At 43.8% G+C, this 26,780-nt stretch overlaps 1 protein-coding gene across 1 annotated transcript in view; it reads left to right on the top strand.

Annotated features, from left to right (window-relative positions):
* zmp:0000001200 (dedicator of cytokinesis protein 9) overlaps nucleotides 1-26,780 on the top strand; it is a 197,106-nt gene that overhangs the window by 132,174 nt on the left and 38,152 nt on the right. Inside the window, exons 13-28 of the mRNA XM_051710475.1 lie at nucleotides 6,940-7,062; nucleotides 7,375-7,457; nucleotides 7,971-8,093; nucleotides 8,259-8,338; nucleotides 8,464-8,651; nucleotides 8,985-9,050; nucleotides 10,409-10,501; nucleotides 10,593-10,728; nucleotides 11,208-11,326; nucleotides 12,221-12,307; nucleotides 12,552-12,638; nucleotides 13,771-13,886; nucleotides 14,277-14,346; nucleotides 15,693-15,815; nucleotides 16,005-16,076; nucleotides 23,264-23,410. Coding sequence (XP_051566435.1) covers nucleotides 6,940-7,062; nucleotides 7,375-7,457; nucleotides 7,971-8,093; nucleotides 8,259-8,338; nucleotides 8,464-8,651; nucleotides 8,985-9,050; nucleotides 10,409-10,501; nucleotides 10,593-10,728; nucleotides 11,208-11,326; nucleotides 12,221-12,307; nucleotides 12,552-12,638; nucleotides 13,771-13,886; nucleotides 14,277-14,346; nucleotides 15,693-15,815; nucleotides 16,005-16,076; nucleotides 23,264-23,410 — 1,713 coding nt within the window. The remainder of the gene's footprint in view (nucleotides 1-6,939; nucleotides 7,063-7,374; nucleotides 7,458-7,970; nucleotides 8,094-8,258; nucleotides 8,339-8,463; nucleotides 8,652-8,984; nucleotides 9,051-10,408; nucleotides 10,502-10,592; nucleotides 10,729-11,207; nucleotides 11,327-12,220; nucleotides 12,308-12,551; nucleotides 12,639-13,770; nucleotides 13,887-14,276; nucleotides 14,347-15,692; nucleotides 15,816-16,004; nucleotides 16,077-23,263; nucleotides 23,411-26,780) is intronic.

Here is a 26,780-nt window from a genome sequence, read left to right as displayed (position 1 = left end):
AACAATCATTTGCCGAGGGCTTGTGTTTACCACCAGACACGAACATGCAGAAAGGTAAAAGTTCCCAGACTAGCTTAAAAGGATTTTTATTGACAATGTCTTATATAAGTATTATATGAAAAAAGTGTACTAGAATATATTGATGTATTTTGAGTTTAAATGAGCTAGTAATCTATTTCCTTGACGAAAAAGGCATATAGAAAAAAAATGTAGGCTACAATACCAGTTAAACTATCAAATCATGAAGATACACTAAACGTGTCGCCATGTACTAAAGCCATTCTACCAGCATGGTTGAGCATGTTTGAGTACGGTTAGATAACCATGCCAAGAATTCTGGGCCAAGAGCGGTTTATAATCGTGCCGTGCTGAACTGTGCTCCAGTGAAAATGCTACTGTAACCATTCCGTACCATGCTCAGAACCGTTTGGCCCGATAATGGAAAAGTGGCTTACCTTCCTGTTTTCAGGGGGAGGCCTCAGGGTGGAGGCAGGGACTGATGGCCTGGGAGGAGGCCTCAGGATTGAGGCAGGGTCTGTCGGCCTGGGAGGAGGCCTCAGGGCAAAGGCGGTGTCTGGGGGCCTGGGAGGAAGTCTCAGGGCAGAGGTGGCACAGTACTGGGCGGTGGCCACTGGACAGGGAGAAATGGACTGGGCGGCAGCCGCTGAACAGGGGGCAGTGAACTGGACGGTGGCCACTGGACAGGGTGCAGTGAACTGGATGGCGGCCACAGGACAGGGTTCAGGAGGGAGCGGCTCAGGGCTGAGCCGTGGAAGGCTCAGGGGGCGGAGCTGTGGAAGACTCAGGCACTGGCCGTGGCAGGGGAATGGTCTCCGTGGCTGTGAACGCTGGCAAAGACAGGGTAACGACCTCCTTGGTCGTGAGCACTGGCAATGACAGGGGAACAGCCTCAGTGGCTGTGAGCACAGGCAGTGACAGGGGAACATCAGGACGTCATTTTAAACCTCAAATGTGATGTGGTTTTTGACTACCTCTGTATGTGTTTTTGTGATCCAATCACAAAACATTTTGCACCCCATTTACAACTATATTTAGCGCTGACCATTTGCGATCGGATCATCCGAAATGCATCTTATTAACAGCTGTAAACAGAGTCTAAATTGACTGCAGCCAGATCTAGGGAATGCTATGGAACAACTTCCGGCGGAAGTCCCACCCACATTCGTTTCCCCAGTAAGACCCCCAGGAAAAAGGTGGATAAATGCAAACCAATGTGTTGGCCACTACGCAGAGCCTATGACGTAGGTTTGATGTAGAAGTATAAATCAGCCTTAACTCCTCATTATTCAGCCTATTACAAGTCTACTTGCCAAATAAACTCTGCTTTGAAATTACATAATTATGTGAGAAGAAATAAATCAGCTGAAATCCACCTCCGGTTTGCATCAGAGTTCTGTTGGTGTTTATTTTGTTATTAATGAACTTCTGACTCCTCAGTGTTCAGCCTATTACAATACTACTTGCCAAATAAATAAATAAATGCACATGAAACATAGATTTGTGTTGAAATTATTTTATTAGATTTCTTGTAGAGAATGCACAGTGATCCGAGAAGCAGGAACGATGGTTTGCAATAGCCGGATGAGCAGTCCGATACATGGATGTGTGGTTGTTACAGAGAAATATCAGACTGCTAGATGGCGCCATTGACCAATATGAATCAAGTATTCCAGAGAGCCGTGCAATAAGACACTTTAACAGCTCAAATAACAGATACATTTTACTGAATAATTTCATTGCTTTAACAAAAAATATTGCCTTGCCCCAGAGACTTCTTGTAAGTGTATTACTGTACTTTGGTTTCCCACTATTTTTAACAGCTGATTTAGACAGAAGCATCTAAATTATATTCTGTGGTAATCAGGCCTCAGATGCTGTCAATAAAGCCTAAATTGTGTTTATGTATTATGTATTATCAAGTTGTATTATATATTTTTTAACATTGTATTTAAGTTATAGTCAGTATAAGCAGCCATATCACCCTGTAGCTCAAGACCGGTTGCCCACTGATGCTAAGCAGGGTTAAGCCTGGCCAGTACCTGGATGGGAGACCTCCTGGGGAAAACTAAGGTTGCTGTTGGAAGAGGTATTAGGGAGGCCAGCAGGGGGTGCTCACCCTGTGGTCTTTGTGGGTCCTAATGCCCCAGTATAGTGACGGGGACATTATACTGGAAAAAGGCACTATCCTTTGGATAAGATGTTAAACTGACTTTCTGTGGTCATTATAAATCCCAGGGCACTTCTCATAAAGAGTAGGGCTGTAACCCCAGTGTCCTGGCCAAATCCCCCCCTCCCCCCCCATTGGCCCTTCTCAATCATGGCCTCCTAATAATCCCCATCCATTAATTGGCTCGATAACTCTACTCTCTCCTCTCCACCAATAGCTGGTGTGTGGTGAGCACACTGTGGCTGCTGTTGCATCATCTAGGTGGATGCTGCACACTGGTGGTGGTTGAGGAGAGTCCCCTGTTCACTGTGTAAAGCGCTTTGAGTGTAGTGTCAGAAAATCACTATATAAATGTAACATTCATTCATATAAGAATATAAGTTTAGATGTACACTGGTGGCCAAAAGTTTGTGTAAAGATTTTGCTCTTATGGAAAGAAATTGGTACTTTTATTCACCAAAGTGGCATTCAGCTGATCACAATGTATAGTCAGGATATTAATAACATGAAAAATTACTAGTACAATTTGAATTTTTTTTTTCTTCAGAACTTCTTAAACTACTTCAAAGAGTTCTCATCATGGTGGCGCCGCAGATGGCTGCCTCGGTGTGGAGCGCTACTATTGTTTTGTTATTTTTGTTTGTTTGTCCTGTGTTTAGTAATCTTTTTCCAGTCAGTTTTACCAGAGACGAACTGCTGAACATTCGACAGCTTATACCAGACAGTTTTTTCCCGGTTTTTGAATATTCAGACATTTTGCTGAACATTTTAGTCGGAGGCGTAGCTTTGCTGTTCAAGAGACGCAAGCGAGGGAGACGAGCCGGTGCGCTGGTCAAACTCTGTCGGCGCAGCTTTCGAACAGCGCTGCCGAGCATTCATCTTGCGAAACTCCACTCTCTTCCTAACAAAACGGATGAATTACATCTCCTCACCCGTAAAAACAAGGACTTTTCAACCTCTGCTGCCTTGTGCTTCACAGAAAGCTGGCTGAGTGAAGCCATTCCGGACAGTGCGTTACATCTGCCGGGCTTTCAGCTGTTCAGAGCGGATCGCATCGCGGAGTTAACGGGGAAAACGAGAAGCGGTGGAACATGCTTTTATATCAATGAAAGTTGGTGTACAGATGTAACAACATTAAAGAGGATGTGCTATCCTAATTTGGAAGTGCTCTTTATTAACTGTAAGCCGTTCTACTCGCCGCGGGAGTTTTCCTCGTTTATTCTGGTGAGTGTGTATATCACGCCAAACGCGTGTGTGAACACAGCACTGCAATGGCTGACTGATCAAATCACAGACACAGAACAACAATACCCAGACTCAGTTATTATTATTCTTGGGGATAATAAGGGTTGCCAAAATCAACCAAGCCAGTAGTAAGGACTGTAAAGAGATGAAGCAGAGCAGAAATTACAAGCCTGCTTCGATTGCACGGATTGGAGTGTTTTTGAGGCTGCAGCCACAGACCTGGATGAGCTCACAGATACTGTTACATCATATATCAGTTTCTGTGAGGATATGTGCATTCCTACTAGGACATATTTAAAGTTCAACAACGACAAACTGTGGCTTACAGCAGAGCTCAGGCAGCTTTGTCAGGCCAAAGAGGATGCTTCCAGGCGTGGGGATAAAATCTTGTACAATCAGGCCAGGAACACACTGAACAAGGAAATCAGAGTGGCTAAAAGAAGAAGCTGAAAAACAAGTTTTCAGCTAACGACCCTGCATCAGTTTGGAGTGGCATGAAACAACTCACAAATTACAGGACTCCTACCCCCAAACCTGTGGTGGACCAACAACTGGCTGATGACCTGAATGTGTTCTACTGCAGATTTGAAAGGCCCAATCTCTCACCCCACACCCACTCTGACCTTCACTTAACACAAACACCAACACCTCCTGCAACCCTTCTCCTCCCCCCTCCTGCTACTCAACCTGCACTTAAGATCTGTTAAGATGCTGTGAGCTGCGTCTTACAGAAACAAAAGACGAGGAAAGCTTCAGGCCCAGATGGCGTCTCACCAGCATGTCTTCGATCCTGTGCTAACCAGCTGGCCCCCATCTTCACACAGATCTTCAATAGATCACTGGAGCAGTGTGAAGTCCCATGCTGCTTCAAATGCTCAATCATTATTCCTGTCCCAAAGAAACCAAAAATCACAGGACTTAATGACTACAGACCTGTCGCCCTGATGTCTGTGGTCATGAAATCATTTGAGAGACTGGTGTTGGCCTACCTGAAGAACATCACTGGACCCTTTCTAGATCCCCTTCAATTTGCTTATCGAGCAAACAGGTCTGTGGGTGATGCAGTCAACATGGGATTGCATCATGTCCTGCAACATCTGGACAGACCAGGGACATATACAAGGATCCTTTTTGTGGACTTCAGTTCGGCTTTCAACACCATCATCCCAGCTATACTCCAGAATAAATTACACCAACTCTCTGTTCCCACGTCTATCTGTCAGTGGATTACCAGCTTTCTGACGGACAGGCAGCAGCTTGTGAGACAGGGGAAACTCACTTCCAGCACCTGTACAATCAGCACTGGTGCTCCCCAGGGATGTGTGCTCTCCCCACTACTCTTCTCCCTCTACACCAATGACTGCATCGCCAAGGACCCCTCTGTCAAGCTCCTGAAGTTTGCAGACGACACCACTGTCATCAGCCTCATCCGAGATGACGATGAGTCTGCATACAGAAGGGAGGTTGAACAGCTGGCTGTCTGGTGTGGTCAAAACAACCTTGAGCTGAACACGCTCGAAGCGGTGGAGATGATTGTGGACTTTAGGAGGAACACCCCAACACTGAACCCCCTCACCATTCTAAACAGCACTGTGTCAGCAGTGGAGTCATTCAGGTTCCTGGGCACTACCATCTCACAGGACCTGAAGTGGGAGACACACAGACTCCATTGTGAAAAAGGCCCAGCAGAGGTTGTACTTTCTTCGCCAGCTGAGGAAGTTCAACCTGCCACAGGCGCTGCTGATACAGTTCTACTCAGCAGTCATTGAGTCTGTCCTCTGCACTTCAATAACTGTCTGGTTTGGTTCAGCTACGAAATCAGACATCAGAAGACTACAAAGGACAGTTCGGACTGCTGAGAGGATTATTGGTTGCACCAGAACCGTCAGGCAAAGGAACAGTTTTTTCCCTCAGGCTATCCATCTCATGAACAGTTAAAACTGCCCTATTGAGCAATAACTATGTGCAGTTCACAGTTTAGTCTTTTTTATATTTATCCAACACTTCTGCCATTTCATTCCCCTGAAAAAAAAAAAAAAAAAAAAAAAACATTTGCACTGTACATAACAGATTTGTATTTGCACTGTACATAACAGATAACAGATTTGTATTAGATTGCACTACGTATGAGTATGTGTGTATGTATGTATGTGGGTGTCTGTGTGTGTATGTATGTATGTGTATAATTATTTTAATTTTTTATTATTGTCTATATCTTGCTGCTGTTTTTGTATTGTTTTGTATTGTTGTACACTGGAAGCTCCTGTCACCAAGACAAATTCCTTGTATGTGTAACCATACTTGGTAATAAAGCTGATTCTGATACAAAAATCCTCCACGTGCAGCAATAACAGCTTTGCAGATCCTTGGCATTCTAGCTGTCAGTTTGTCCAGATACTCAGGTGACATTTCACCCCACGCTTCCTGTAGCACTTGCCATAACTGTGGCTGTCTTGTTGGGCACTTCTCATGCACCTTAAAGTCTAGCTGATCCCACAAAAGCTCAATGGGGTTAAGAACCATAACACTCTTTTCCAATTATCTGTTGTCCAATGTCTGTGTTTCTTTGCCCACTCGAACCTTTTCTTTTTGTTTTTCTGTTTCAAAAGTGTCTTTTTCTGTGCAATTCTTCCCATAAGGTCTGCACCCCTGAGTCTTCTCTTTATTGTTGTACATGAAACTGGTGTTGAGCGGTTAGAATTCAATGAAGCTGTCAGCTGAGGACATGTGAGGCATCTGTTTCTCAATCTAGAGACTCTGATGTACTTATCCTCTTGTTTAGTTGTACATCTGGTCTTCCACATCTCTTTCTGTCCTTGTTAGAGCCAGTTGTCCTTTGTCTTTGAAGACTATAGTGTACACCTTTGTATGAAATCTTTATTTTTTTGGCAATTTCAAGCATTGAATAGCCTTCATTCTTCAAAACAATGATTGACTGATGAGTTTCTAGAGAAAGCTGTTTCTTTTTTGCCATTTTTGACCTAATATTGACCTTAAGACATGCCAGTCTATTGCATATTGTGGCAACTCAAAAAGAGACACTAAGACAATGTTAAGCTTCATTTAACAAACCAAAAAGCTTTCAGCAGTGTTTGATATAATGGCAAGTGGTTTTCTAGTACCAAATTAGCAATTTAGCATGATTACTCAAGGATGAGATGTTGGAGTGATGGCTGCTGGAAATGAAGCCTGTCTAGATTTTATCAAAAATGACTTTTTTCAAATAGTGATGGTGCTGTTTTTTACATCAGTAATGTCCTGACTATACTTTGTGATCAGTTGAATGCCACTTTGGTAAATTAAAGTGCCAATTTCCTTCCGAAACAGCAAAATCTGTACATTATTCTAAACTTTTGGCCACCAGTGTATATGTTCCTTTAAAATGTAACAGTTACTCAGAAAGTAAAAAAATATATATATTTACAAATGAAAATGAATTGAAGAGGCCTCTGCAAGACATTCTTCCAGATGATAAAGTTTTCTTGCATGTGTTTATGTGTGTGTAGGGAGTGTTTTCCGTGACCTGTCCGAATCCTGACATCTTCTTGGTTGCACGGATAGAGAAGGTTTTACAGGGTGGAATAGCACATTGTGCCGAGCCATACATGAAGAACTCGGACTCTGCTAAGGTACCGCTGCTCTTGTTGTGTGATATCACATTCAGGCCTCTGGAAAAAGTCAAAAGATGTGAATAAAACTAGATGTGGCGAGTGTTTTTAAAGCTCTCAGGTTTCTGTATCAGTTATACTCACCCCACTCCACCTAGAAACCTGCTCATGCTCATACATACACATTCTGGGTGTGTTATAGTAATATAATTGTACCATTGATGTGAAAGAATTTCAAGACTTTTTTGTATTGGACTATTTGACCTAATAACAGAGCTAGAATTTCTTAATAATAGACTATTTCATCAGTTATTTTCTCCCCTCTCTCCTCAGGCTGCTCAGAAGGTTCTGAAGAATGCCAAGATGGCCTGTAGCAGACTGGGTCAGTACCGCATGCCATTCGCATGGGCCGCTAGGTGAGAGACATTGAGTTTTCATGAGAAAAGATCTTTGAACTCAAACACGGAGGGTAGAATTTTAGTCAGTTCTCACTGCACTGCATTTTTTATCTGCATCATATTTAGTTTCTTCTTTTATATTGGGGTGGAGTATGAGGTGGTCATTTCTTATAACACTCTCGCCATCATTTCATCATCATTTGGTGAATTACTGCTGCCATGATGAGTAGAAAATGGACACAGTGCAGCTGTTTAGTGAATTCCCCCCAAATCCAATATGAAGAGAATCTATATGTTCAGTTTTTTTATTGTTTCTGCATCTTGCACTGGAAAAAAAAAAGGTGTTGGTTGTAATTTTCAAGCCATGCAGTTATGTTTTTCTTTCCAATGGGACGTTCCAGATGTTGCTCAACAGGAAGTATGTGTGAATGTGCGAGCTGTTATCTCTATCGTCGAGTGGAAAAGTGGCATAACACCGCAGAAGGAAATCTTTGTTCAGCTGCCCTCCTCTTGTCTTTGTCTGTTTCTCAGGCCTCTGTTTAAAGACGCTTCTGGGACGGTGGACAAGAGCGCTCGATTCTCAGCACTCTACAGGCAGGACAGTAACAAACTCTCCAATGAGGACATGTTCAAACTGCTCGCAGACTTCAGGAAGTCAGTCACACCCATCATACATTCCAATAATAACACTCGTTTAGTGTTTTCTGGTGTAATATTTCAAGTGTACAGTGTGTTCATGTTATCTTGATATTTGAGAAATAGGGAGAAACGGAGGCCTGGTTTCACACCTCCTCTGTGGTTTTTCTGTCTCTCTCTTAGGCCAGAAAAAATGGCCAAGTTGCCTATGATTCTGGGTAATTTGGATGTTACGGTTGATAACGTCGCACCAGATCTGACCAGTGAGACTCAGAAGTGTTTACACACACAAATGTTTTCTAGTCATCCTTCTGCAGAACAGACACATTTTTGATGTTTTGATTGGTTGACCATCCTCTCATGGATTGGTTGTTCTTCTATCTCATAGACTGTGTCACGGCCTCCTATCTTCCTCTTCATCAGACTGATGGTGTGGACAGTGGGAGGCTGGTGTTTGAGGTGGAGGAGTTTGTACCATCTATCGCTAAATGCTCTCAACCTTTCACAATTTACAACAACCACCTGTACGTTTATCCACGACATCTCAAATACGACAGTCAGAAAACATTCACCAAGGTAAAGAAAGTAGATTTTGATATTTTGCACAAAAAAAAAACAAAAACATGAAAACATAAGTTAAGGAATTATCTTAGGAATATATCTGTTATTGTTGTCATGTGTTTTTCCAACATGACATAGAAGGCTACACATCATGTGCCCTAGTACAGTTTTATAAATGCCCCAGCAGCAAAGTTTTACCATGTTATTTGGATCATTTCTGTACAATTCAGTTTAAAAGCATCCAAAACACAGGACTTTCATAAACAAAAGGATTGCAAGAGTTGCTAAAGTAGCATTTGTCAGTAGCATTTTTTAAGGGTCAATAATATTTTCCTCTTGTGTTTCCAGGCCAGAAACATTGCTCTGTGTGTGGAATTCAGAGACTCGGATGAAGAGGATGCTCTTCCACTGAAGGTGATGTCACACACACACACACACACACACACACACACACACACACACACACACACACACACACTTAAGTGGTAAGCCACTCGAGTCTGTGGCTTTATTTGTTTTGTTTTTTTTAACAGTGGCAACAGCAAAATGAAAAAGACACCAATGTTCAATGCATTTATTATCCTCCTGAGACCCCCGCGTGACTGCTGTGTGCATTTTTCATTTCCCTTTTTGATTTGTAATTAGTAGCACCGAAGCAAAAAAATAAAACATTTTCCTAGAGCAAATAGTTTTCCTCAAAATTGATGTCCACACATGGGTACAGCGGGACTAAGATGTGAAATTTTAAGTAATATCAAGCTATAGAAAGTCCGAAAGTTTGATTTTTATCATCAAATAGTTTATTATGTGTCCAGGAGTGTTGTTTATTCATGTTTTTGAGATGTTATAGACATTACAGCTGATTTTCTATAAAGCTGAATAATTAATTCTGATTCAAAGTAATGGTCAGCATCATCCAATCACTGCCAACCATGTTCAAATAAAATTATACATCATAAAATCTGACTGTATGTACTGATTATCATTGTACCATGTCTGCCAAACATGTTGAGTGATCCAAACATCATCTGTAGCCTGAAACTGAACTTTTGACCAGATTTTAGGAGTGAATGCACTTTTGCTCCCTTGCTCCCTGTTTAGTGAATGACTTAACCTCCAGTGTGCTGTCTGTCTGCACTGGTCTCAGAACAATTTGAAATGCACCTTATTTTCATCCTAACTCCATATAAAGTCTCTGAAAGAAAAAAACCTTCAGCTTTTGCATGAATACATTTATTCTCAATGTGAAAATGCAGAATAAATATTTAGGAATGCATTTACTAATGTTAATGAATAGAACTGTATTGTACAGTGATAACAAAATAAAATATAACAGAATTTATATTAAAATGAAGCGATATGACCCACAGATGTGTTATAGTTGAAGGTTATTCAAAATAACTACATGACAGTGTAGAGTTTGTATACAGTATTCAATCAGTTTTAATTCATTTAAATTATGCGTTGCGTATAGTGAAGCCAAAATACAATGTCCACACATGTGGACGTGGGGTCGCACGAGGTTAATAATATAATTCCAGTAAACAATTCTCCAACCAAGTAAAATAGTTCATCAGTGTTACTGTAGGTGATACTGTAGTTCTGCAGACTTGTAGTTAAATTAATACAGAGTTAAACTGCAGTCACAAGTGTGCACTGATCAGCATTCTGCAGTGGCTTGAACGCAGCTCATCCAATCACATTCAGTGTCTGTTAAATAAATGTTGATTTACCCCAGTGATCAGTATTGTGAATGCTCTCTGTTTCGTCAGTGTATATATGGGCGTCCAGGAGGGCCTCTGTTCTGTAAGAGAGCATCTGCTGCTGTCTTACACCATCAGCAGAACCCAGAGTTTTATGAAGAGGTGGGACAGTCGCAGCTCTTTATGTCTGTTGTGCTCATCATCAAACGGCCTGGTGTTAGTGTGTGTGTTAATGTTGTCTGTTTTGAATCAGTTTAAGATTGAGTTGCCAGCTCAGCTGACGGACAGACATCATCTGCTCTTCACTTTCCATCACATCAGCTGTGACAGCAACGGTAAAGCCAGTACAAAGAGACGAGAACAGGTCGAGACTCAAGGTGCGACACATGGTAACACACTTATACACAGCTCTTTGATTTACAAAAAGTATTCGGTGTATATGTGTATCTAACATGTATTTAAATGTGTATCATTGTGTGGTAAATGTAGTCGGCTAATGACACAAAGTGCTCCTCCTGGGCGTACTTACCTGCCTAGAAAGCTAAGTCCTTCATTCAACTGCATTCAAATTTAGGACCTTTTTTTTTTTTGACGTATGTGCAAAAGATTGGCTCTTACATACCAATGGAAGTCTGCCCTAACAATAGCTCACATTCCTTATCCTGTATTTTACTGGACAACTGTGACTGGTTCAGAGAGTACCACTTGACAACAGAATCAGTAATATTGAATTTAAGAGTTAAAATAGGAGAATTATTATTTAGCCAAGTCTCGCCCATTTTCAGGGACCCCTGTTTCATGTGAATGACCATTTAACTGGCAGATTCTATTTCTGTGTGTGTGTGTGTGTGTGTGTGTGTGTGTGTAGTGGGCTATGCATGGCTGCCTCTGCTGAAGGATGGCAGAGTGATTGTGAATGAACAGCACATTGCAGTGGCTGCAAACCTTCCAGCTGGTTATCTGAGTTACCAGGACAGCAGCAGCAAGGTGAGAGAGCAGACTAGGTTAACCGAGGTCAGATCAAGTTTTAAAACTAAACTTAAAGAAAAATGTTGCACAAAAATAAAATCATTTCTTCACCCTCATGCCATTCAAAACCTGTATGACTCTCTTTCTTCTGTAGAACACAAAAGAGAAGTTTATCAGAATGTCCAAGCTGCTCTTTTCCATACATTTATGGTCAATGGGGATGGATGCTGTCAAGCTTCAAAAAAATAAAAAAAAAGATTTTTTTTTCTTCCATATATTAACTTATTCACAGTTTTTCAAGTCTTCTGAAGCCATATGATAGCTGTCTATGAGCAACAGACCAATATTTAAGTTGTTATTTGTTGAAAATGTTCTCCAACGAAGCTTTCAAGTCTCATATTTTCAAATATGGCACGTCAAGATGCGTCACACAAGGCTTGATGTCTATGAATGCAAAGATGTCTTCATAAGTTGCCAAGTCTGAACACACATATAAAAACAAACAAAAAACAAAAGAGAGATTTGAGAGCTACAGAAAAAGGGGAATATTTTCAGTGAATAGCGACAATTTATTTTGTCTGTTCCTCATTTAATGTCATCAGATGATTTCTTATGCTAGTGCACTAGTCTTATAAGCTACTTTTAAGGAGCTTTTTTTTTAATTTTTGGAGCTTGATATATTCTGCCTATCATCTCCTTTTGTAGTCAATATGAAAGGAAAATACTCAGGTTTGGAATGACATGAGTGTGAGTAAATTATTACCTTTTTTTGGGTGAACTAATTTAAATCTAAACCAGTTGTCATGGCTTGAAGTGTCTAGCTAGGTGATGAAACTCAATCAAACAGAGCGTGTGTGTGTTTGTGTGTGTGTGTGTGTGTGTGTGTGTGTGTGTGTGTGTGTGTTTGAGCAGCACACAGGTCAAGAGGTGAAGTGGGTGGATGGAGGGAGGTCACTGCTCAAAATCTCCACACAACTCGTGTCCACTGTCTACACACAGGTAGAAAACACCCACACACACACACACACATTCACACACACACATTCACACACACACAAACACACACACACACACAAACACATACACTCACACACACGCACTCACACACACATACACACACACACACACACACACACACACACATTTATTAAAATTGATAAATGCAATGCTTTGAAGTGATCACATCAAAATTCGTATCAGTTGGCTTTTCTTGTCCCTGATTGGTGCTTTTCTTTCTCATCAGGATCAACATCTGCACAACTTCTTTCATCACTGTCAGAGTATCGAACCCACCGACCAATCAGGAGGAGAGCTGATCAAATACCTGAAGGTACATCCTGTGTGTCTTTGTCTCTCTCTTATTGGAGGATGTATGAGGAGTTTGTAAAGCTGGTTCACGGTGGTGCTCAACCAGGTTTAATGTTCTGGGCCTCGTTTCCCAAAAGCGTCGTAAGCCTAAGTAGATCGTAAAATCCATCTTACGATTCATCTTAGTTTTGCGGCCCGCACTACACATTGTGTAGATCCATGTTTTGAAACATTGCTCTTACTATTTATCACTTTTGGAGGTAAAGCGCAGCTTCCACACATCTCATTTCTCGCTCCGCTATAACGGAGAACCTCGTAATATTCAATCAATGCTTGTCATTAGCAGGATCATTCACAGCCCTCTGCTGTCTTCACTGATCCTGGAAACTTTCATCTCGACCCACAGAGGAATTTATGGAAACAAAATATGACAAATGCTCCGCCTCCTTGTTTCCCCTTACAACACCCACTCGTTTAGTCCTTGTTGAGTCTGTGTCAGCTGTTCCTCATGTGTTATCCCCCTTTATATTATGCCTTCTTCCCTCATGACTCTGTCAGATAGTTTCGTGTGATCAGTTTGATTGGTTTCTTGTCTCAGTTGTTTACTCCATTGAGAGTGTTTTGATTTTCTTTTGTTTATAAAAGCCCTTGTGATTTTATGTTGCATTTGAGTCCTCGCTTTCAGGACCTGTAACACATTGTACACAAAATGATTGCAAAACAATATGTAATTATGTGGTTAATTTGGTTGAATATTTAAGAAAATATCTTATAAACATTTCCAGCAAGGTGAATTACAAACTTTTATAAAGTTACGCACAAATATAATGAAGTTACACTAACGAGCAGCACTATACGGTCACATTTCAGCACTTGAACACAGGACTGTGTTCATGTTAAGTGCAGTTTTGGGAAACGCATGTAAAAAATAATGAATTCACAAAATTGCTTGTAGAAAACGCTCTTACCGGCTAAGATCAGTCATTAATGGGAAACCAGGCCCTGGTGTGATCTGATTGGACAGGTGTTGCCAGGGTTTCCTGTAGACTCCAAACTAACACAATATATGTCACCAATCAACCAAATGAAGCTCCTAATTGATCTTGAGTATTAAGCACTCTCTCTCTCTCTCTCTCTCTCTCTCTCTCTCTCAGAGTCTGCATGCCATGGAGGCTCATGTGATGGTAAAGTTCCTCCCTACCATTCTGAACCAGCTGTTTCGTGTGCTCACCACCTTTGGTCAGGAAGATGTTGTGGTCAATGTCACCAGGTGTGTGTTGTTCATCTGTTATAATGTGCTTGTTACTAGAGGTCAACCAATTCATTGTTTTTTGGCAGCGGAATGATCAGATATCAGGAAAAATGAGCGCTTATAGTTCTCTCTATTGTAGGAGCCAATTTTTCTAACAAATCGGACTAAAAGTTTAATTCACTCAATCCACCAAGGCGGTTACTGAATAAACATCTTAATCACTACTGAACCACAAATCATAATAACTTTCATTCATGTCCGACAATAACCCGATAACTGTATCAACAAATTAATCTGATTATTATGACATTGACTTTTCCCCTCCTTAGTTATTGTATTTGCAGAATTCCTTATGTGTCGAGCTGTAGCTGTTATTAATTTGGTCTGAAATAATCCTTTCTCTGACAGGGTGATGATCCATATCGTTGCTCAGTGTCATGAAGAGGGTTTGGAGTATTACTTGCGTTCCTATGTAAAGGTGAGCAGCATTATGATGCTTTAAAGTGTTCATAACACTGTTAGTTGAACACTGGAAGAACTGTGGTAGATATACTCATCTTTGCTAATATTGTGTACAGTAAATACTGTATATAAAGTTACTGTTTACAAGCAAACGCTAGATGGGGGCTTTTCCTGTTTTTTGAGGCATTGCCGAAAAGAACTGCAGCGAATGGGTGCTTTGCTTAAATTGAGCTGAAAATGCCAGAAAATTGCTGTTTGTCAAAAAACACACTGTTTCCAAAAAATTACTGGACTTGTTTAAATTTCCATCGAGAAATTTAAATTGAGATATTTAACAGATCACCTTTATTGTTGTCCTGTCTGCTCTAGTAAGACCCATTGGTAACACTTTACAATAAGGTTCCTTTCGTTAACATTAATTAATGCATCAGGTATAATGAACAAACTATTAACAATTTAATGTATGTTTTACAGCATTTATTAATCTTGCTAATGTTAGTTAATAAAATACAATTGCTCATTGTTAGTTCAAGTTACTTCATAGTGAATTAAGTAATGTTAATATATACAAAAATGTATTACTATGTGTTTTAACTAACCAAGATTAAAAAATGCTGTAGAAGTATTGTTCATTGTTAGTTCATGTTAACTAATGTTAACTAATATTAACAAATGGAACCTTATTGTAAAGTGTTACTGACCTATTTGCCCCACAGCTGCTGTCGGTGGCTTATTCACAAAGGAATGGCACAAACTCTGATCTCAAACAGATGTTTTTAATTTCCAAAGTATAATTGCTTTAACAGATATGAGGTCAAATATGATCTAACGATTTCTTATAGCATATGTCTTTGTGTTTATTTTGACTGCAGTGAGAAACTTGTTCAATCTAAATTGGCTGTTAAGTTTGAATAGCCTTTTAAATGAATCTAAAATTTTAATATTTACTGCACATTGACCAACAACAACAAGTAAACAAGTAAAGTAAACAAGTAAAGATGCACATGCAAGCCTGATGGTAGTTTTCATTTTTATGTCACATTTCTCAGGCTTTAGCAGTGTGTTAAACATTTGAGGATGTGTATTCATCAACCTGTTACATGTCTGACATAATCATACAGGCCTGATGAATCAAGTTAAAGGTTTTGTCAATAGTTCAGAAAGAACCTACATATACTGTATTTCTTCACTCTAAACCAATGACATCCCTTGATAATAACTTCTAATGCTCAAAAGAACCCAGAAGCGCAGTAATTTAATCTATGTCAAAGATGTGTCCCAGTGTCTCATAAAATAAATGATTCTCAAATTGCCATCGCGTAATCTGACATTTCTTTTGTTTGTGTGTGCTTGTGTGTATAGTATGTTTTGAAGGCTGAGACAAAGTTAACCAGTGGTAAAACTGTCCATGAGGAGCTGGCCAAAGCCATGACCAGCATCCTGAAACCCTCCACTGACTTTCTCACCAGCAACAAACTACTGAAGGTGCAAAGACTGCATGAGATTCTACACAACAGGATAAACCACACCTTAAATACATGCAAATATTTCTAGTTTATTCAGGCTTTGAATCATTTACTTCCATGGATGTCCTCTGCTCCTTTGTTTTAGAGGTCTATTAACTCGAGTTATTATTATTATTATGTATTATTAACTGTGATCTTTCTCCTGTAGTACTCCTGGTATTTCTTTGAGGTTTTAGTCAAGTCTATGGCTCAGTACCTGATTGAGACGGGCAAGGCCAAGGTGAGTGAAGGTGTACATCCTAGTGTCTTTTCACTTATTCCAGTCATGACAACTCTTCAATAAATTGAAGGTGTTATATTGGATATGACGAGTTGGTAGGTTTGGTCTTTGTGGACTAGATCTGCTTACGCTGCTGCAGAGCACAATGGAGACTTAGTACTGCTAATACAAACACAGACATGCTGCGTTGAGCATTTAAGACATCTATACAGTGCATGTGAAGCAGCTCTAGACCCGTGGTGCGGGGAGGTTTCAGAAACTCAGGCAATTTAAATGTTAAACAAAGATTGAGTACGTATGTTGATTGGCTAACAGATTTTATGTCAAAGGACCTACAGTATCTGCTGCAACACGCGAACCTATTTGTTTAACAGATAACATGTTTTGGGGTTTGTTCTCCCCCTTTTCTCCCCAATTTGGAATGCCCAATTTCCAGTGTGCTCTATGTCCTCGTGGTGTTGTAGTGACTCGCCTCAATCCGGGTGGCGGAGGACGAATCTCAGTTGCCTCTGCATCTGAGACCGTCAATCCACGCATCTTATCACGTGGCTTGTTGAGCTCGTTATCGTGGAGACATTGCGTGTGTGGAGGCTTCACGCCATCCACAGCGGCATCCACGCTCCCCACCAAGAGTGAGAACCACATTATAGTGACCACGAGGAGGTTACCCCATGTGACTCTACCCTCCCTAACAACCAGGCCAATTTGGTTGCTTAGGAGACCTGGCTGGAGTCACTCAGCATGCCCTGGATTCGAACTCGCGAACTCCAGGGTTGGTAGTCAGTGTCTTTACTTGCTGAGCTACCCAGGCCCCCATTAACGGATAACATGTTAAAAAAAAACTTCCTGGTTACTTGCGTAACCTCCGTTCCCTGATGGAGGGGACGAGACGTTGTGTCGATGTAGTGACACTAGGGGTCACTCTTGGGAGCCCGAGACACCTCTGGTCTTTGATAAAAGGCCAATGAAAATTGGCGAGTGGAATTTGCATGCCACTCCCCCGGACAAACGGGTATAAAAGGAGCTGGTATGCAACCACTCATTCAGGTTTTATGCTGAGGAGCCGAGACAAGGACTGGCCATTTCAGCGGGTAGTTCAGCGTTGTGGCAGGAGGGACACAACGTCTCATTCCCTCATCAGGGAACGGAGGTTACCCAAGTAAGGGGTCCCTGTACGACTAGGGGTCCCTATACGAAACGCCACAACTGGCTGAACTGTGTTATGTGAACTGGCGGTGTGTGATGGGAAGACCACTGTGTGCCTCATAGCCAGCACACCAGGCCGACAAGTAACCTCCCCCAACATAGTTATGAGTGTCGAACGGCCATTTGGGGACAAGTCGACTACCCAAAAGATAGAGACAGGCTAACCCAGTCGTGGCCTCTTTTCCCCTTCTTTTTTTCCACTCCCTAAAAAAGAAGGGGGATTATCCGACTGGGCTGCCAGGTCTAGTCGGGGGGTGTCCCTCCCAAGGGGAGGACACCGCGGAGACCACACCTCACCCAAAGAGAGGGGGGGATATTTAAGTGGAAAAAATATGTCACATGGTCTTGACGACCAAGTGGAGAGTCTCAAGGTAGATCCTACCCAATGGGGGAGGAGTTACTACAAACATGGAGATTGGGGCAGAGGGGCTCTGCCCAAGGAAGACACAGTTTGCCAACAGGGAAACGAATTAGCAGAAGATATACATCGCATGGGGTTTACCTTACAGGGAACCGCCACATGCGGAGCACCTACCCCATAACAGTGCTCTTAGTTAGCACGTGTACTGGGCCGGCAGTGAGTCTCTCCAAAAACTCGACTGCCACAGGGCTCAGAGGAAGTCAACCAGGGAACATAGTTTGTGAACATTACTGGACGCACGTTTTCAGCTCAAAAGAGGTGGAAGGCGCTATGTGCAAGCACCCGGCCAGCTATCCCGGGCTTATCCACTTTTATTGCGTGCCACTACCTGGGACGAAACCGGTTCCACCCAGAGGTTGTAGAACCTTGCAAAGGTGTTGTTGTTGCCCAGCCTGCTGCTCTGCAAATGTCTGTTAGAGAGGCACCCCTGGCCAGGGCCCAGGATGCCGTTACACCCCTGGTAGAATGAGCTCATAGCCCTACCGGGGCGGCATGTCCTGGGCGTGATATTCCATAGCTATGGCGTCAATGAGCCATTGGGCGATCCTCTGCTTGGAGACAGCGCTTCCTTTCCGCTGTGCACCAAAGCAGACAAAGAGCTGCTCAGAGATTCTAAAGCTCTGCGTGCGATCCAAATAGATGCGTAAAGCGTTCATCGGACACAGCAACGAAAGGGCTGGGTCTGCCTCCTCCTGGGGCAGCGCTCGCAGGTTCACCACCTGATCCCTAAAAGGGGTCGTGAGAACCTTGGGCACTTAGCCCGGTCAGGGTCTCAGTATCACGTGAGAGTAGCCCGGACCGAACTCCAGGCACATTCTGCAGAAAAAAGAACGCTTGCAGGTCTCCTACCCTATTGATGGAAGTGAGCGCTGTCAGGAGGGCAGTCTTCAAGGAGAGTGCCTTAAGCTCAGCTGACTGCAAAGGGGGCTCTCTGTAGACCCTGAAGAACTACAGAGAGGTCCCATGAAGGAACGAGGTGCGGTCTGGAGGGATTCAGCCTCCTGGCGCCTCTCAGGAACCTGATGATCAGGTTGTGCTTCCCTTAGGACTTACCGTCGACTGTGTCGTGGTGTGATGCTATGGCAGCAACGTACACCTTCAAGGTGGAAGGGGACAGCCGCCCTTCCAACCTCTCCTGCAGGAAGGAAAGCACTGATCCGACTGCGCATCTCTGGGGGTCTTCCCGTCGGGAAGAACACCACTTAGCAAATAGACGCCATTTAAAGGCATACAGGCGCCTCGTAGAGGGGGCCCTAGCCTGAGTGATCATGTCTACCACCACGGGTGGTAGACCGCTTAGGTCTTCCACGTCCCATCCAGGGGCCAGACATGGAGAGTCCAGAGGTCTGGTCATGAGTGCCACATGGTGCCCGTCCCTGAGAAAGAAGGTCCTTCCTCAGGGGAATTCGCCAGGGGGGGCTGTCATGAGGAGCGTGAGGTCCGAGAACCACGTCTGGGTGGGCCAGTAGGGTGCTACCAGGACGACCTGCTCCTCGTCCTCCCTGACCTTGCACAGGGTCTGTGCAAGTAGGCTCACTGGGGGAAACGCATATTTGCGCAGGCCAGGGGGCCAGCTGTGTGCCAGCGCATCTATGCCGAGGGGGGCCTCGGTCAGGGCATACCAGAGCGGGCAGTGGGAGGATTCTTGGGAGGCGAACAGGTCCACCTGTGCCTGTCCGAATCGACTCCAAATCAGCTGGACCACCTGAGGGTGGAGTCTCCACTCTCCCCTGAGGGTAACCTGCCGTGACAGTGCATCCGCTGTAGTGTTGAAGTTGCCCGGGATGAATGGCTCGCAGTGACTTGAAGTGCTGCTGACTCCAGAGGAGGAGACGGGTGACATACAACGAGAGCACAGACCGCCTTGGCGGTTGACATATGCTACCATTGCCGTGTTTTCTGTCAGAACTAACACGTGCTTGCCTTGGATTAATGGCCGAAACCTCCGCAGGACGAGCAGAATTGCCAACAACTCGAGGCAGTTGATGTGCCAATACAGTCGCGGGCCCATCCACAAGCCGGTGGGCCTGTTGCAAACAGCGCCCCAGCCTGTTTTGGAGGTGTCCGTCGTGACCACGACGCACCTGGAGACCAGTTCTAGGGGAACACCTGCCCGTAGAAATGAGAGGTCGGTCCAAGGGCTGAAAAGATGGTGACAGACCGGCGTGATGACCGTGCGATGTGTCCCGCGGCACCATGCCCATCTCGGGACTTGAGTCTGAAGCCAGTGCTGAAGCGGTCTCATATGCATCAACCCTGAGCGGGGTGGCTACTGCTGAGGATGCCATATGCCCCAGGAGCCTCTGAAAAAGTTTCAGTGGAACCGCTGTTTTCTGTTTTAACACCTTCAAACAGGCCAGCACTGACTGGGTGTGCTCATTCGTGAGGTGCGCTGTCAAAGAGACTGAGTCCAACTCCAAACTGAGGAAAGAGATGCTTTGAACCGGGAGGAGCTTGCTCTTTTCCCAGTTGACCTGAAGCCCTAGTTGGCTGAGGTGTGAGAGCACCAAGGCCCTGTGTGCGCACAACATGTCCCGCTAGGATTAGCCAGTCATCAAGATAGTTGAGAATGCGAATGCCCACTTCCCTTAACGGGGCAAGGGCTGCCTCTGCAACCTTCATGAAGACGCGAGGAGACAGGGACAGGTCGAAAGGGAGGACCTTGTACTGATATGCCTGACCCTCGAATCCAAACCACAGGAAGGGTCTGTGTTGAGGTTGGATCGAGACGTGGAAGTACGTGTCCTTCAGGTCTATCGCCGCAAACCAATCTTGATGCCGGAGGCTCGCCAGAATGCGTTTTCACTTCAGCATCTTGAATGGGAGTCTGTGTAAAGCCTGGTTTAGTACTCCCAAGATTGGCCGCAACCCACCGCCTTTTTTCGGTACAATGAAGTAGGGACTGTAAAACCCTCTCTTCATCTCGGCCGGAGGGACAGGTTCTATCGCGCCCTTCCGTAGGAGAGTAGCGATCTCTGCGCGCAAGGTAGCAGGGTTTTTGTCCTGAACCAAGGTGAAGTGGATACCGCTGAACCTGGGTGGGCGCCTGGCGAACTGAATCGTGTAGCCGAGTCGGACGGTCCGGACCAGCCATCGCGACGGATTGGAAAGCGCAAGCCACACATCCAAGTTCCGTGCAAGGGGGACCAAGGGGACAACGTCGTCGGACCTACCGTCAGGTGGGGCCTTGCGGCGGGGTGGAGCTCGAGGTGCCACACCACGTTGTGGCCATGCTGAGTCTAGGGACATCAAAGCACTTACCTGGCTCCTTGTGACCACCCCTGGAACAGCCTGGGACGGGGGAGGAAGAGGCCTGTCCTCGTAACCCGTGGAGACTGTCACATTGGGGGTGGCTGTGTGCCACAGCTGGGTGCTCAGGGGTGGGAAGACCACTGCTGGAGCGCCAATCCTGCAAGGAAAAACCCGTGGATGGTAGTCGTGATGACAAACGTGCACACTGGGTATGTGACCCAGGGAAGAAGGAAACCGCTCTTTTGCTGAACTGTTGGGTACCGCAGCCAATTGGGCATGCCGTGAAATCAAACAAAAAGGCAACAAAAGATTCTCCACCCGGCCCTCCACCGGGGGATGGAGTGGTCTTCTTACCAGCTCCAGGTGAGTGGGTTTCTTCAAACCTGGGTCGCCTGTCTCAGGTGTGCTTTGACGACCTCCATGAGTTTTTAGCAGCTGACTGTGAGACGGGTGGCGTCTGCTTCCTGCAGTGGGTTCCATGCCGGGGCCAGGCCAAAGGGGCGGGCTGCGGCAGAGCTGGTGCAGTCACTGCAGGGGGACGCCCTTGGCGACGAGCAGACGGGGTGCGGGATCTTGAGCCGCACCGGGGCAGGATATGCCGGATAGCCTCCTTCTGCTGCTTCACCGTCGAGAACTGCTGGTCAAAGTCCTTGATGGTGTCGCCTAATAGGCCAGCCTGGGAAATGGGGGCAGCAAGGAACCGTGTCTTGTCGGCCTCACCCATCTCGACCAGGATGAGCCAAAGGTGGCACTCCTGGACCACGAATGTGGCCATCGTCCGCCCGAGAGACCGCGCCGTGACTTCGTCACTCGGAGAGCGAGGTCAGTCGCCGAGCGCAGTTCCTGCATCAGATCTGGTGTGGAACTACCCTTGTGCAGTTTTTTTAGCGCCTTGGCTTGGTGGACCTGCAGGAGAGCCATGGCATGCAGGGCAGAGGCGGCTTGTCCAGCAGTGCTGTAGGCTTTAGCCGTCAGGGACGACGTGAACCTACAGGGCTTGGACGGGAGCTTTGGGTGTCTGTGCCAGGTGGCGGCACTCTGCGGGCATAGGTGCACTGTGAGCGCCTTATGCACTGGGGGAATCGCCATATAGCCCCTGGCCGCCCCGCCATCGAGGGTAGAGAGGGCGGGGGAACTGAGGAATTAGGGCCGGGCAGTAAAAGGTGCCCCCCACGATTTTGTCAGCTCCTCATGCACTTCTGGGAAGAAAGGCACTGGAGCAGGGTCACGAGCCCAGGAACCAATCATCAAGCCGCGAGGGTTCAGGGGAGAGCAGAGGGTTCCACTCTAGCCCGACGCTCGTGGCTGCCCGGGAAAGCATGTCCGTCATCTCTGCATCAGCCTGTGACTGGGAAATCGTCCCCGAGGGCGGGAGCCCAGCTGAGGCTTCTGCATCCGACTGGACAAGCCCACTCTCCGATGCTGCGCTCGAGAGCTCATCATCTTCGCGGGCTCCGAACATGAGGCCAGACTTGCCGTGAGACGAGCCGGTGGACTCATCCGGAAGCCCGACTGGGGCAGACGAGCGTGCTGGGGAATGGGAGGTCCACGGGGGGCTACCCGGCGGAGGCGATCCCATTGGGGTCCCCAAATCGCCCCCATTGCTGGCCGCACTGGCCTCATACCCGAAGGTAGAAGGACCAAGGCGGGGAGCCACTGGGGTGGCTTGCTTTCTTATGAAAAGCAAGCCGCGACCGCAACGTTGCTATGGTCATGTTCTCGAAGTGAGAACATGAACCATCCATGAACGCTGCCTCCGTTTGGGTCGCGCCCAGACATGTAAGACAGCGATCATGACCATCCAAAGTTGAGAGATAACGAGTTGATAAATATACTCTCTTTTTTCTGCCGAAGCACCCAGGGGCATTCTCTGCTGTGCACCAGTGCAGAGGAGGGAGAAGCCGCTGAAATGCACCGTCAGATCCAGCAGAGGTGAATGAACAGTAGAAATTCAGCTCAATGAGCATGACCATTCGGCTCTGAAGAGAAAATTTGAATGAGTGGTTGCGTACCAGCTCCTTTTATACCCGTATGTCCGGGGGAGTGGCATGCAAATACCACTCGCCAATTTTCATTGGCCTTTTATCAATGACCAGAGGTGTCTCAGGCTCCCAAGAGTGACCCCTAGTGTCACTACATCGACACAACGTCGAGTGAGTGACAGATAGGGAACGACTGTTTCATCTTGTGCCATGTAGAGTTTCATGATTGAAGAATAATTTCTGAACTCAAATGGATAAAATTAGTATCTATGTAATTGACTCCATGATATAGACATCTGACCATTGACCCCTGCCATCTTCTTCAGGTGTCCAGGAGCCAGCGTTTCTCCACTCAATTCTACCACTCAGTGGAGACCTTAGTGACCATGCTAATGCCTCATATCACACAGAAATACAAGGATAACCTGGATGCAGCACGAAACGCCAATCACAGCCTTGCAGTGTTTATCAAGGTGAGCCGAGCCTTGACAGCTGACAGCTCAAGACTGCCAATCCTGAACACATTTGGGAAAAGTGGAAAGACTATCTTGGTCTTTCCACTTTTGAGGATTGAAGTGTAACCTTGTTTTCTCGATTCATTGATACTAATCCTGCCAATTCACATGCATCGATCTTGAAAAAGATTTTTGAATCGACTATAGTTTGAGTTGGTCAAAAATCTAATTAAACTGCTAAAAATCAAATGACTTTAGATTCAGGAAAATGTTATACAATACTTTAGAATATATAAGTATTAAATAAGTTCCACTTGCGATTTTAAGGAGACAGATGTGACATCATTGTGTAGTGCGCCCTCACAGCTCTCCCCTCACAGACCCGCGCTGCACTCTCCCATCACTCTTCACAGGATCACGCCCGCTCTCTGTTGTTGGGCCTCATGTATTCAGATAGAAGACAAAGGCAGGCCTAACACAGTCATAAAAACATAACTCAAGCCCCCACCTTCTAAGCTGTAAATTTTACTGATAAAAATCGCGCCAATATCAAACAAAGGGAGTCCAAAACAGACTACAAATCCAGGAAGCCTTGCTCACTAAAGGATCGAACTCTCAACTCCTATTGGATGAGGCACACAACAGAACGTCCCTCAAACATGACACCATCAGGAGTTGAAATACCTCTGAAATGTTTCGTGAGTTGCTTCCAGCGACTTTGTTCACCGAATATAGACATAGCTCTTTTTGCTGCTCTCCGGTGCAACCTCGTGGCATAAGGAAGTAATGTCTGACTTGAAACTGTAGCCATACAATCTCCATCTTGCTGGACGAGTTGAGATTACTCTGTGTTCAACCAAACACTAACGGATCCGAAGGAGACTGCTGAGCAATTCGCATCTTCATCCGTTTGCCTACAGAAGTGAAGAGATTAAAGATTTCTCTTCCATCTTCAATCAAGTCGACATTTCTGAGTTCTCCGCCAGCCCGCCGAGAATCAACAGCCGTACCGCCCGCTGACAATCAACAGCCGTACCGCCCGCCGACAGAGCGAGGAAACGGCCTCCCGTCATCACACGAGCCTCAGGGAACCGGGTCAAAGTTAAAGGACGGAGGAAAACACATTCTACCTGTGTCCTCATGCGATTCAAGTAAGAGGTCACGTCTGTGCAGAGATAGAATATTATAGTGTGTTATTCTTGTGTTTCAAGGTTTTTTCTTGTACAGTTTACGGACCGCCATGTCCGCTCATTATTAATACTCAGGGTATTAATTATCACAAATTTGTTTTGCTGTATTGTGGTCCAACCAAATTGGATTGTGCAATTTCACCATTGCGGGTGAGACAGAAACTGAGTTCATCCATTAAAGAGTCAAATAACGCAGGACTTTTACGAGCCCCGCTCGTAAAACCGCGTCTCTGAGTGATGAACACAGCTGCTTTCTCTCCCGCTATCGCGAAATCAGCTTTAGGGCTGTCACTTAATCATCTCTCTCTCTCTCTTACTAATCACACACACACACACACACACACACACACACTGTCACACACACACACCTTATGTGTTATAGGATTATTTTTATTTCCATATCTAATCATATCACTGTTTAGTTTGTAGTTGGAAGTTGGAAGTTTATTGACTGCATTGTATTAATTATTAATTGATATTACTGCATAAATAAACTTTGTTTATATTACAAAGAGAAGTGTTTTGGTTTGTTTTGCATATGCCTGTGTCATGCTGACGGGATGTCAGTGCTCGGATTCAAACCTTCATTCATTGTTTTTTCCCGAAAATCGATATTCTTCAGATGTCGATTTTCCTAAGAAAACAATCTATTATTGAGACTGTTTTAATATTCGGTTATTAGTCCCTGATTTCAGGGTGGTGCCCCGTCAATGTTAATCCTTGTTTATATTCTATTGATTTTTGATAATTGATAATTATCTTTGATGATTGAATTTGAATGATCAATAAGCTAGTATTAATTTTAATTAATGTTTCATCGATGTTAACAATTAACGATTATTTTTGATAACTGTTGATTTAAAGGATTTTAAAAAGCTAACATTGATTCTAATCAATGTTCTATTGATTTTAATAATTAATAATTATCTCTGATAATTATTAATTATTGCTAATAACCAAACTTGCTCCTAAACGTAGCACACTACATTTACTGGAGTCCCATATGAGGTTTAATGAGTTAGATCCAATTAATTAATTTAAATATTAATTAATAATTACAGAAATAATTAATTATTAATTATTTCTGATAGTAACACTGATCTAAACAACCAGTAAAGCCCTACACTATTCTGTTCATAACTCATTTTATTTATGAACTCTCCTTTGGATGGCCACTGACTATCACGAGGCAAATGACAGCTCGCAATAGTGCTCTCGTCTCGAGTCAAATACGCTCAAATTATTTAAAACAGCTTCCAACTCATTGCGTGGCCACTACTGAAATAAAATGCTTTAATTGTGGGGAAATTGAACCGTTTTATTTAAAAGATAAACTGATGCCATTTTACTAGTATCATGTAGTTTTACTAGACATCATGTACTTTTCTCTTTTCTTTGAAACTGAATGTTGTCAGAATATTTTAGTTTAATGTTGTAATATTTGGATTAGTTTACTGATTCAGGGTCCCAACAGTCGCAGAAAACCTGAAAATATCATGGAATTTTAAAACTGGATTTCCAGTCCTGGAAAAATCACTGACCATTTATAATGAAATATGGAATACTTTTCTAGTTATGCTGAGCTCTAAAATATTTTATTGGCACATTGTACTCTTTGTTGTATTTCAAGTAGCCTGCAGTATGAAAATAACGGTATATGAATTCAACATATGGTAACTAAGGCACATTTTATTTGAAATTATTTACCTTTATTTTCTTCTGTGTTTAAGCCATAAAGAAAATGTACAATCTGGAAGTAAACGATAGCACGAAACATGAATGGTATGACTTTGGATTTTTTTAAATTGGCTGTTGAGCAGTAATTCTCAAAAAAATTCTCACTCAAAAATTTTGTTTTTTAAAAAAATATCATTTACACCTTTAAATATTTATAACAAAATTCAGTCAAAATGAATTGAGTAATCTTTAATAAAATAAAAATAAAATAAATCTTAAAAATAGGCTAAAATATTTTCTGAGTTTGTAAATTCATTTAGATTCAGCAAATACATAGAAATATCGATGTACAATAGCTTTACTTCAACAGTTTTGAATGAAAAAGTTTTGTACATTAGACACATTAAGTGACAAATAAAATATCATCCAAAAACAATGTTTTATTTTATTTATTGTCATTACAATGCCTCTGTAGTTTTATTTGTTTAAATGGCCGACAAAACATTGGATTGCAGATATAG

Source organism: Myxocyprinus asiaticus, chromosome 11 (assembly GCF_019703515.2).
Source record: "Myxocyprinus asiaticus isolate MX2 ecotype Aquarium Trade chromosome 11, UBuf_Myxa_2, whole genome shotgun sequence".
NCBI lineage: Eukaryota > Metazoa > Chordata > Actinopteri > Cypriniformes > Catostomidae > Myxocyprinus > Myxocyprinus asiaticus.
Note: the sequence above shows the minus strand (reverse complement) of the source record. Positions and strands in the feature narration are given on the sequence as shown.